Raw genomic sequence first — 12797 nt, 5'->3', positions numbered from 1 at the left:
ATTCTAGTTGCTAATTATTTTCTTCTGAATAAAAGGTGAGTTAAGTTTATTTTTAAATTTAATTTACCGGTATTGAAATATATTAAATGGAAATCGGTACTTGTTCTGATAATACATTTTGTTTTCCCTTAGACTGAAATGTCACACTTTCACTGGTTTAGAAATAGCACGTGATTGCCTCATATATCTCTATATTTGTTCAGTTAGAAATAATATGAGGCAATATGGCCGTCATTGGCCGACGCTTCCCTTACTCATTTCGACATTTCATAGTATTTAATACATAAACCGCATGCTGTAAGTTCTTTTAAAGTAATTGGAGTAGTTGCCCTTTGAAATTCTTTAAAATTAGAGTAGTCGCCCTTAGAATATTGACGTCATATTTTTTTGTCTAGAGCAGATAAAATGGCAGCGTCGAAATTTGCTCAAATCTCTGCAGAGGAAAGGGAGAAAACTTTTCAAATTGAATAGCAACAAAACATTGTAAGTGAACATAGGTGAAGCAAAGTTTTTAAAGAGTATTTGAAAGGTAATATTGAAAATTTTGAAGAGTTTAAATGAGTTAAATTGGACGAGGTGTTAGGCATCTTGTACATGGCTTTGCGTAGATCATCGCTTTTTGTGAATAAATATGTCGCTTGATAGTCCTCGGGAAAACAAAACACTTATTAGGTTAGTTACTGACTCACTACGGAAATATATTGGGTTGATGAGTCAGTAAATAACCTAATAAGTAATAGTAATTACTATCTTATGTTTAATATGAGCGAAAACAAAATTGAAGTGAGTCTAAATATCAAAATGTGGTCTTTATTATATATATATATATATATATATATATATATATATATATATATATATATATATATATATAAACATGTATATATATCAGGCTTGGGGCGAATTACATTGTAAAGTAATGCATTACATTACCATTTCTTCATGAATTTGGGCATTAAATTACTATTACCATTACTTGATTTTCTTGAAGTAATGCATTACATTACCATTACATGAGTAAAGTAATGCATTACCATTACCATTACTTTGTTTTAAAAAAGCAAAGCTAATAAAGAGTTTTTGCAAATGTTTCAAATATAAAACACTCTATCTCTATCTACTCATATCTACAGGTTCATGCTCAGTTTCAGGTTCAAATTCAATGACTATACAAGAGTCATTTTTCATTTCCTCATTATATAATTATCTTGTGGCATTATGAACAACATGCGTATCAAATAAGTAAAATGATATTTATTGACATTTGGCTTGATACAATGTAGGATACGAAATAGAGACACAGAATTACATGCATAACAAAAAACAATTTATGGAATAATGTTGCGGTTATTAAAAGCTAAATAGAGATATTTCCCTAGATTACACAAATCTCTATAATTCTGGACCCTTCATGGTATTAATTCATAAACAGATGGTTTTTCCCGGTTATATTTCTTAAGATACGGTGTTTTAATCGTATTTCTTTCTACTGAGGACACTTTAAGACAAAAGATTGCTTGCACTTTATGATCGAAGTTTCAAAGGGTTTAACTGCATTCTGTTAGTTTGAAAATCTTCCGAGCTATACTAAATAAATGTTTTACAGGAGCAGTCGAAGATTGGACTGAAAAGTACTGTTTGAAGACCTTCATCTAAGGATATATTAAGTGCAATAATAGAAAAAATACATGAATCTTGTATTTTCTATCAGTCCAAACTAATGTACAGTGTACTACTTACATACTTATGTAAGCTATAAATAGCAAGGTAATATATGTTTTATAGAAACTTTTTTTAAGGCATTGGTTAAATGTCATTCAATTTTTCTATGACAGTTTGCTATGATCTAGTAGATACTTAAATATATCTACTAGGCTTAAACACATAGATATACAAAGAAATTGATTAGAAAGCTGCTTTTTTTCTTAGTTTTCTAATGATTATACTGTTTTTGTCAATAACTTGTATCTTTCTTTGCTATCCACATGTCTGCAGATATAAGTTATTCTCATCTGAAAACCATGAATCTAACACTTGGTTAAGAAAGATGAATTGTATGTGATTAACAAAAGGAACACATAAGCATTGGGTGTTACTGTGTATGGCTACCAGGCACAATAACTAAGGGTTCAGAGTTATTTTTAAATAAAGATTAAAAAATATCTCTCTCTCTCTCTCTCTCTCTCTCTCTCTCTCTCTCTCTCTCTCTCTCTCTCTCTGCCTGATATATTAAAAAAGAAGTAAAATGCGAAATAATAATTGTGTAAGCTGAAATAAATGGTCATGTGTCTATTCTAAATATCAATAGAATATATGTTCAGAATGTCATATTTACTTTACAAATTAACTCATTCATATACTTTCACCACTTTGATTTTATTTGTTCTGTAGAATTTGAGTTATGCATCAAGTCAGTCAAGTCAGACAAGTCAACAGTTGACAGGGAGCCAGGAAACCGAGGACGCAACAGTTCAACAAGAAGAAAGATTTGAAAAACTAAATGACTTTCTGACTGTGTGTGGAGTAAGTCCGGTGAAATGCATGCTGAATAGAATGCAGGACTCTAGTGAAAGAACTCAGAGAAGATACTATGCAAAAGCTGACCAATGTGTTTCCTTGGTACTTGATACTATATTTAGGGATGAAGACTCTGATAGCATTAAACAACATTTGTTAAGTGAAGTGGAAAACTTTGAGGAAGACAAGGAATTTCCGGAACAGTTTTTGCAAGCGGTTGCAGATTCATACATGAAAGCAGAATCTTGGTGTTTTCGACGACAGCTGTTATCTGTAGTTACTATTGATTTCTCCTTTGAAGAAGTTTTGAAATATATTCCAAATCTTACAAGGTATCGCTTTTACACAGCTAAAAAGCACATGAAGAGAGATGGAATTGGAGCACCAATTATTCCTCGTAAGCAATACCGCCTCAAGTATGAAGACAGTCAGTTGGAGCATTTCATTGACTTCATTACTTCAACCAATATTATCAAGGATTTGCCATTTGGAGAGAAAACACTTTTTCTGTCTACAGGAGAAATCATAAAGACTCCGAATGTTATAAGGAGCCTGGCACCAGCTAGTGTAGTGAGACAATATCAGCAGTTATGCAAGGAACAAAATATGGAATGCTTAGGTATCTACTTTTGAGTTGTATTTAAATACAATGCGTTGTGTGTATATGTTGATTTCCTGAATTTTAATGTTACCGGTACATACATGTCATATGACTTTGCATGATTTTTCATGCTTTCACTGTGATGCTACTGCAGAAAAATAATATACTAAATACTGGATATTTGAATTTAAATGAAATTCATTGAAACACATAATACACATGTATATTACAATAGAATATTAAATCTGGAATAGAAAATGTAATTATGTTATAAAAAAAAATTCTTCTGGGTTTATATTAATATTCTGTATTTCCTTTTAAGGAGAGGGTACTCTGTTCAAGATTCTCCAAGACTGTCGTGCATCTGTTCGCCATTCCTTAGAAGGCCTGGATTATTATGTTGTGGAGGGAGGGCAGGCATTCAGCGACCTAGAAGATGTCATTAGGGATCTTGATCTTACCATTCAAGAAAAACAGCAGATCACTTCCAAACTTCTAGCAGCCAAACAATACTTGAAATCTGAGTACAAGGTAAAATGCATTAAATGTCTGAAACATTCAATTCAAACGATACATCCTTTCACACCCAAATGTTTAGAAGGAAATTTCATTTATCGTTTACAATATTAATTTATATTTCAGATGCACATCACTTTGCAATCCCCAGTGGCGTATCACTGTTGTTCCTATGCATTAAGTGATTCCTCAGATTTCTTCCACAATCCATGCACAGACCATGAACATGACCAGGTATGCATTGACTGTAAGAATTTGGATGATACCTTACAGTTAATTTTGGAAAAGACAACTGCAAGAAACTGGGACAACCAAGATGCATTTCTTTTCAAGGTAATCATTCTTGAACTGATTTTTTTTCATATAATTCAAGCTTTTTGTCAAATTTTTGTGAAATTTATTTAAGAGTCATCCACACCCTGAGAAAAGTTCCTTATGCAAACCAGAACTTATTATTAATTATTATATTTATTTACAAATATGGATTTATAGCATGTGCTCAACTTGAAAATGACAAAAAACTTTTAAAACATTATCACTATTCATGAAAACAAATTCCCTGCAGTATTTGAACTGGGGACCTGTAGGTCAGTAGAGCAAAGATACAACTGTTGCGCAATAGAGATTGACAATAAGAATTGGCGATATAAGAGGTTTCATTATGGGTGGAAATCACCATGTTGTGATGTACTGTCATAAAAAGTAGAAGTTGAGGGGTGTCAAGGATCCTTTACTACCGGGTATATATTTATAACCAGTACATGTATTAGCCTAATTGCTTACTGTCTTCAGCTTCTTGCTTGAGACCAAGATTGGGTAAAAAGAATATATATATATATATATACATATATATATATATATATATATATGTTCACTTTTACAGGTGGAAAATGCTGTCTCAAACATATGCGAGTGGAGATGCCATGTCATGAGATCCAAAAATCAGGAACGTGCACAGCGGACTATAACACAGTGCTTGGATGATGGTGAAGCATTCATAGTTTGAGATTGGGCCATGAAATTTCTTCCCAGGAAGTACAGAGAAGGCCAGACAGATTGGTTTGCCAAAAGAGGCATCAACTGGCACATCAGTGTGGTTTACTTGAAGGGAAAACATGACACAGAAATATTTACATGTGTTCATATTCTTGAAGGTCCTTTTTCCCAAGATTCTTCAGTCACTGCAGCTATCCTAGTTGATACTGTTGCAAGTGTCCATGGAATTTCAAAAGTAAACTTTTGGACAGACAACGCAGGATGCTACAAGAGCTCCCTCACTTTTTCAATACTTTATCAAGAGCTCGGGAGTCGTCTTCACTCGTTCAACTTCTGTGAAGCTCAGGCCGGTAAAGGAGTGTGTGACAGAAAGGCATCGCATTTGAAATGTTCCATGAAGCGCTACATCAATGAGGGACATGATGTTACTTGTGCTACAGATATGAAAAGAGTAAGTTTTTGATCACCTTAGCAAAAGTAAACTTGAAGGTCTAGGATTATTTTTTAAATCCAGACATTTGGTATGTCTGAATACACTATTGCAATTTCGTAGGCTATAGATTCACAGCAACATGGACAGTACTTAGTGAAGGTTGTTAGCCCTACTGTGGTACTTGACGGAGACAAGCCCATCCGAAGTATTCCATCCATCACAAAATTTCACAATTTTGAGTTTCATGCCCATGGCCTCACTGTTTGGAAAGCTTTCGAGATTGGGACAGGTATATATAGCCAAACCTTGAAAGTTAATACATGTACTAACGATAGCTTACTACTATAAATACTAGTTAGTACTAATAATAAGATATATTCAGTATTTACATTGGAAAATCAAAATCGAGGTATTTAAACATGTATAAGTTAAGTAAGAAAAATATTTAATGTAAAAGTTTTTCAGTTTGATAATTACTTTGATACATTGTAATTTTTCAATTTAAAGAAAAAATTGCTTCTCTAAGAAAAGGGTAAAAAAATTCTTAGATTCTCAAACAAATAATAGTGATTGATACTACATGTACATGTATATATTTAATTTTTTTTACAAGAAAATGCCACTGTTAATTAACATTTTTATGTATATATAGTTTACATTTCCTTATTTCCATAACAGGAAAACAGTATCCTTGGGATTTTCTCATCCAAGGTAAAATTAACACAACCCCTCTTAGAGTTTTGTTTGATGCCGATCTTGTGGCCCCAGCAGATGTGGTGGAATCAGACACAGATTCTGATAATGGTATATTATAATTACTGTATATCATAAATAATTTATATATATATATATCAATCTATATATATATATTTATAATTGTGAAAATAAAAGTACCCATTTTACTTAAAAATAAAATATTTATATTTAACCCATAGATAGTTTCATTGTAAAGGATGTTCAGTAACCTTAAACTATCTTTCATTTAAGATGAAACAGACGAAGATGTACCAGACGTTGTACTTAAACAAAAGAAAGTGTTTGTTTGCCCAAAAGAAAGATGTATGAGCTCCTTCAGGACTTCGTCAAATCTTGATGCCCATCTTATTGTTGGTTGCAAAAATGATCATGCTGCATTGCGTTCCATGCCAGATAGGTGCAAGCTGAAGTATTGTTCAAAACTGAGCTCTGGAGCTTTCTCATCAGCTAATAGTCAATTAATTTCAACAGAAGTAGAGGTTGATGACTATACCCCACCTTTGAAAGAAATGGGATGGGCACTTAAAGTCCATAAACCAAAAACGAGATTTACAGAAGACCAGAAACAGTTTTTATTGGATAAATTCAATGCTGGTAAAGTAACAGGAAGAAAAGAAGATCCATTAAAGGTGGCAGAGGAAATGAGAACAGAACAGAGAAATGGACAGAATCGATTCAGAAAGTCTGAATTCCTAACAAGCCAGCAGATTTCCAGTTTCTTTTCCAGAATTGCACTTAAGGAGAAAAAAATGGACAGAGACGATGCATTGGCAGCGACAGAAGAGGACAGATTATTTCTGTTTAAAAATGAAATCTTGAATGACCTTTCATAATATTCATGTTTCTTATTCAAACACTAAACAGCTATATTTAAAAGTTCACCAAGAATATAATCTTGGTTGCTACTGTATGATCAAATTTTCCAAGATGCTTTCACAGAAGATATAATCACTTACTTTTAATGTTGTCATTTATTAGCTATGTTTACATTTGAGGAATTGTCATAGTATGCAGAATTATAAATCAGACCACTTTTGTAGAAGCGCAATCATGAGCTTGAACAATGATCTTTGTGATGTCATAAATATGAAGTCTTGACTTTAAGTCAAAGATGCGCCTAAAAATTAACATTTTGCTTTAGTTTGTTAATATAAAAATATTTTCCTTTTAAACATCAATGCAACTGTAATTGTGAGTATTATAACAAAATTGATTTTACAGAGCAGAAAGGGTTTATTCTATTGTACCTAGCAGTATATACTTTGTAATACCATTGTTATTTGTATTTCAGAGTACAAACTCTTGTCGGTAGTCATGATCGATACATGTATGTTCTAAATTCTACTGAGGTTTGGGTGTGTTCCAGATATACTTTACCATGCCTTTATATAATTATTATTATATTAGATTTGTGTTTCAAACACTGTCGTAGTTAGTCATATAACTGGTATGAAGCTTAATCTTGTTGAAAATATAGAAAGATTCTGTATGCTGCACTGTATATATGATCCATGAATGAAAGCTGTTATTTGGCAAAATGGTGAATCTAGGTTTGGGAGAGGGAGATGTTCAAGAAAAATTTTATTGTACCTTTATTCATGATTATATTTTTTTAGTGTGTGTTTTAAACACTGTCATAGCTGTTTTGATGTGAAGCTTAATCTTGTTGAATTAGAGTGTCAAAGATTCTGTATGCTGCACTACATGATCCATGTATGAAAACTGTTATTTTGCATAATGGTGAATTCAGGTGTGGGGGGGGGAGTGCTCCAGAATTGTTTTTTTAATGACACGTTTATAAATGATTATTGTTTTGATCATTGCCTTAGGTGTTCAAATGTGAAGCTTTACCTTGTTGAATTACATGTATTTATTGAAAGATTCTGTATGACACACAATGTGATACATGTATGAAAATTGTTACATGTATTTGGCATATACATGAATGGGGGAGGGGGGGGTGGGTGGGTTGTTGTTCCAGAATTATTCCATGAAACCTTTTAATTATGATCATATTTTTTCATTATATGTTTCAAACACTGTCATATTTGTTCAGCTGTAAAGCTTAAATTGGTTTCATTATTGTTATAAAAAGATTCTGTATGATGCTACTTGATCCATGTATGAAATCTTAAATTTGGCATATTGCCAATTTGACGATTTTTCATTTGGTTGCAAACAACATTTGTAATTATTTGCCCATGAATATTTCTAATGATTTTCATTTTATGTAGCCTCTAGTTTTAGATGATGTAAGTGATATTTCTTGATGATCCAGCATATTTCTTTTATTTTGATCCAACTTGATTCATTTTTTTCATTTTTTTTCAAAATTTCCAAACCCTATTTTAGCAACTTTAGTACTTAGTATTACAATGTTTCAAAATATTCATGCAAAATATAAAATATGTCAACCTAAAGTGTTGTTATAGTAGTTTCAAAAAATATTAGTAATCAGGGTTCAGTATGATGCAGGGGTGTAAAACAAATCATGTAAAAAGCCTAGTTTTTAAAAAATAGCTATGCAAAAAATCGGCCATTTTGGTCAAAAATTTTGCATCCCTGTTACCATGGTAACGGGAGAGGCTGAGAAAAAAAAATGGTTATACATGTTAGTTTCAACCTTATATGATACCATGTGACAAGTTTGAAGAAATTCTGAGACATGCTGTGGCCACCCTATTTTGAATATGTGTGATTTTTACAGAGAACTGGTCTTAAGATACAAGAGAGACAGAAGAGAGAGAGAGAGAGAGAGAGAGAGAGAGAGAGAGAGAGAGAGAGAGAGAGATAATAAGTAAGTACAATTATTTTCAAATGGGTTATAATATTGGAAGTGATATTTATTTTCATCATGGATGGACATTGCATTCATTTTGCTTTTAAAGGTGCATGTGTCTCCTATTCTATTGGGACATAGTGAAGGGAAAGGGATTGGGGGTGTTTAGCACTTCTTATAACAATAGATTGTTTTGATACTTAGATTATCCTTGGGGCATAATGTGTTGTTGACACATTTCTTATTGAAGTGCAAACTAATTGGAGTAAATTGTTTAAATGATTAAAAACTCTTAATAACAACACTCTTAAAAATGTTATGAAATTGTGCTGTTATATTTATTAATATTAACAATTCAAATATGAATTTTAAAAAAATCTTTTTTGATAATACCATTAAAACATTTTTATCTCAAGAATTATTTCTTCATTTTTTCATCACATTTTCTAAAAGTGAATATGGATAAATAAGCATAGTAATGCAAAGTAATGCCATGTAATGCCAGTTTTACATTAGATTTTGGAAAGTAATTAATTACATTACCATTACTTGTAATGCTAATTTTGTGGCATTACACATTACTAGCATTACTTTTAAAACATGTAATGCATTGCAATTCATTACCATTACATTTAGCATTACCCCAAGCCTGATATATATATATATATATATATATATATATATATATATATATATATATATATATATATATATATATATATATCAGGCTTTAATATATATATATATATAGACAGCCAAGAGGACAATAAGTGACATCAGAACATTTCAGGCACATAATTTAGAAAAAATCCTATTTTCTCTAGCAATATCAAATTATCTACCTACCCCAGTAGGTGATTTAGCATTAATCGTTCTAAAATTACAATATTTCTTTCATAATTTTGTTGAAAAAATCAGTAAATACTTGCCAAAATCCAGTGATTTAAAAAAAATACTATAATTGAAACCTTTTTGAGAATGTTGTACCTCGCTATGCCATGATTGCTTAAATTGTTCTAATAGAATATTGTATACTTTAGATTTAAACAGGCTTATTTTATTGCGTTTTCATACTATATATATGTCAATCCACATGGGTTTGAGATTTTCTTAATAGCTTCGCACCATGAGTTATTAAAATTTTTCAATACATTAAAAAGTTTTGCCAACAATTTTGATTTGAGGAAATTAAGTAATTTACTCCTGAAGGAAATCATTCTAACTTTAACATTAATTGTTAAGGGGTATCTTCCAAGCTCACCATATACCATACAATTAGAAAGTTTGATGTTGAGGCTCTCAAGTTCAAAATATGTTAAACTTTGCAAAATTTTAAATTTATTGTCTCAAGGAGATTAGTGTCATGAAAACCCTAAAAATTCGCATCCATATACCGGATAATAATATTAGTTTGATAAATTTATAGGTTGATAACATGTCTATTTTACTGTCGATTTCTAAACTTTATGAATGTGGTTAAAAGTACTTCATTATTAAGATACTTTCACCGTTTTAAATTTGCCCACTACTCTGATTGGTACATAGTTTGAAAAGAAAAAAACCCATTTTTATGTTATTGTTATATTAAAACAGTCCATTCCACCTTGGCATTCAACAAACATTTGAAAGACTAATCTTCTAAACTACACTTATCATGTTTAAAAGTATTTTATCGACCACTGACCTATACCCTATACGACGTTTTATCGGCAAAGATAGACGTTCCCATCCCATATGGTCAGATGTCTCTATAACGTTCTTGATATAGTTGTTTATATGTTTTGAATTCCCGCTGTTCATTTTTCTTTCAAAACATGGTGCTTGAGTGAGGTGTACACTGCTTATTTGTATAATAAATACTTCACTCTAATCCGTGCAGTCTAGTAGAGAAGACATATGTCTTTTTAGAAACACGTGGTGGTCTTCAAGATAGGGAAACTACTCCCCACCTTTAAGTTTAATTTGTCACATATTTCAAGGTAATTTTTTGAAATTGTGTTTCATTATTTATTTATTATGTTAAAAGCTTAATTTTCAATTCAATTCAAATGACAATTGTTATTTTAGTAATAAACACTAACGATTAGTTGTTTAAAGTTTATTCAGTTTTATTTAAAAAGTTATTATGTTAAAGGGGATGACGGTTTATAACAGCTTATACGCGGAATTAAAGTGACAACGTCGGTACGTCTATTAAGGGCCATATGCCAGTCATTTCTCATCCATTTTGTGGACACGTGTTGTTGGCATTTGGCGGCCGGTACCGAAAAAATGGTTGTGTCACCTGTCCTTGTACCTGAGATCTATGTAATGTTCGGGTGTTTTGATGTAAAGTCGCCGGAAATAAACCGAGGAGCCAGGACAACGGAAAAGTTACAAAAATGATGGAAATTTTGCTTTTTGTTTTGAACATTTGATTTTAAAGAAGATTCAGTGTTCTGTGAAGTCATATTTTTTTGTAAAACTTTGAGTTCTTTAAAATTTATGCAAGATAGTTTTATCTATTTCGTGTGAATATAATCATATGGATGTAATTAAAATTACTGTTAAGATATTTTTGCAGCTTAATTTTATCCTAAATTTCCAATTGTTTATACTTTTTATCAATGCTAAGGGGAAATAACTCTTTTTCTGACTTTCCTTTAAGTTGTATGTCTAAATGCCATAGTTTGTCTTATCCCAACGATTAATTTTAAAATATTTTTTTGTAGTTTTAGTTTTAGCTGATGAAGGTGACAATAAGATTAAAAAAGATAAACAAATTTCTGCCCACAAATATTTTACTTTTGACCAAAAAAAATACGGTTTTCTGATGCTAAAAGATGCTATAGTCTATGTTTATCTGGCATCTCAAAAAGTGTGATGACATGTACATTTTTTCTAACAATAATTGAAATCAGTTCGGTTTTTCAACTTTCATCAGAGAACTTTACGAGTATGGGGTTACCTTTACTGAACCTTAGTGAATTTTATTTAGATTGATCTGAAATTGATTATCGAGTTTAAGGAAATTATTCAAAGTCTAAATACATTTGGATCAACTTAACTTTTTAAAGTTTGAAAATAATGTTAGTGTTATGTTTTTGAAATTAGACTCGGTTCTCTCTTTAAGAATCTGATTTATTTTTTTTCATTCATTTTTCCTTTCTTTTGTATTCATTTTTCTAATAAAATATTTGTTCGTATTTTTTGTGTTTTGGTGGTTTCTAATACCGCCAAAATGCAATTCCAAAGAACTCGTTTGGACAATTTATCATTTCGGGAAATGTGATCTATGGTAGTCTCTACGACGTATGGTAAAATATGTAAGTGGTTTTTTTTTCCCAAGAAATCTGAAATACTTTCAGGGGCAATAAATGTCATAAAGGGAATCAAATCTTTTGCGTATGATTAAATTGAAAAAGGCTCTAAGCGATCTTGCAAGTCGCTTATAGTTTCAGAAAAACGATAACAAGAATTTCCTTCTCAAAGGAAAACTGTTCTCAGACTCAGAGTTCTCAGGCAAAAGGTTATTGTGTGCAATAACTCTTGATAGCAAATTAGGTAAAGAGAAACAGTGTTTCAATATCTCTTTTAAAAGTTTTAATGAGAAATAGAAAATAAAAAAATTAAAAGACAAATTAATATAATAGACTAGCTGTTAGAGGTTTCCTCCTTAAACTACTATTTTTTTTATGTTTTAGCTTTTAGCTTTTTTTTTTTTTTGCTTTGAAAGAAATAATAAAGATATTTCCATGCTCCACTTCATGAAAAAATTATGTCAACAGATAAGGTATGATTTTCTTTTAAAATTAACCTTGACATTTCACATTTTGCCTTTTTAAAAATGTCCAATGTCTCTACACTGTTTTATTCAAGAGTTTAAAGTGTTTTGCTTGCAGAATTCTAAGAGAAAACTAAAGACATTGGTAAAGATTTCAAGTCTTTATCTAACGGTTAAAAAGGAGCAGGGTAACACGTATTTTGGACAAATGTGGTAATAATTCTGTAACTATTTTACAATTAGGGCTGAGGGGTATAATTTGATATGTCTAAAGAACCTCTACTACATCCATGAAAACAGTTTTTCTATAATATCTTGAAAAAAATCAACTCATTATTACGCAGATTTTCGAATTACCTTGACTTTTGACCTTTATGTTATTTTCATTGGCCAATTCAAAGTGGTCCAATGTCTCAACGACGTACAGTAAAAAAGT

General features: G+C 31.2%; 1 protein-coding gene across 1 annotated transcript; it reads left to right on the top strand.

Annotated features, from left to right (window-relative positions):
* Nucleotides 1-2703: 2703 nt before the first annotated feature.
* LOC136275082 (uncharacterized) lies at nucleotides 2704-6652 on the top strand. The gene is made up of 7 exons (XM_066083384.1): nucleotides 2704-3136; nucleotides 3441-3649; nucleotides 3761-3967; nucleotides 4518-5081; nucleotides 5184-5352; nucleotides 5742-5867; nucleotides 6051-6652. Exons 4-7 carry the CDS (start codon nucleotides 4650-4652, stop codon nucleotides 6650-6652), a joined length of 1329 nt encoding a protein of 442 aa, XP_065939456.1. The 5' UTR covers nucleotides 2704-3136; nucleotides 3441-3649; nucleotides 3761-3967; nucleotides 4518-4649.
* Nucleotides 6653-12797: the final 6145 nt, after the last annotated feature.

This window comes from Magallana gigas, chromosome 4 (genome assembly GCF_963853765.1).
Source record: "Magallana gigas chromosome 4, xbMagGiga1.1, whole genome shotgun sequence".
NCBI classification, from domain to species: domain Eukaryota; kingdom Metazoa; phylum Mollusca; class Bivalvia; order Ostreida; family Ostreidae; genus Magallana; species Magallana gigas.
Note: the sequence above shows the minus strand (reverse complement) of the source record. Positions and strands in the feature narration are given on the sequence as shown.

Excerpts from the sequence above, each read along its gene's own strand:
- LOC136275082 (XM_066083384.1), top strand. The coding sequence starts at position 4,650 with ATGAAATTTCTTCCCAGGAAGTACAGAGAAGGCCAGACAGATTGGTTT. Across the intron at positions 5,353-5,741 it reads AGCTTTCGAGATTGGGACAG|GAAAACAGTATCCTTGGGAT; the intron begins GTATATATAGCC and ends TTTCCATAACAG. Across the intron at positions 5,868-6,050 it reads AGACACAGATTCTGATAATG|ATGAAACAGACGAAGATGTA; the intron begins GTATATTATAAT and ends CTTTCATTTAAG.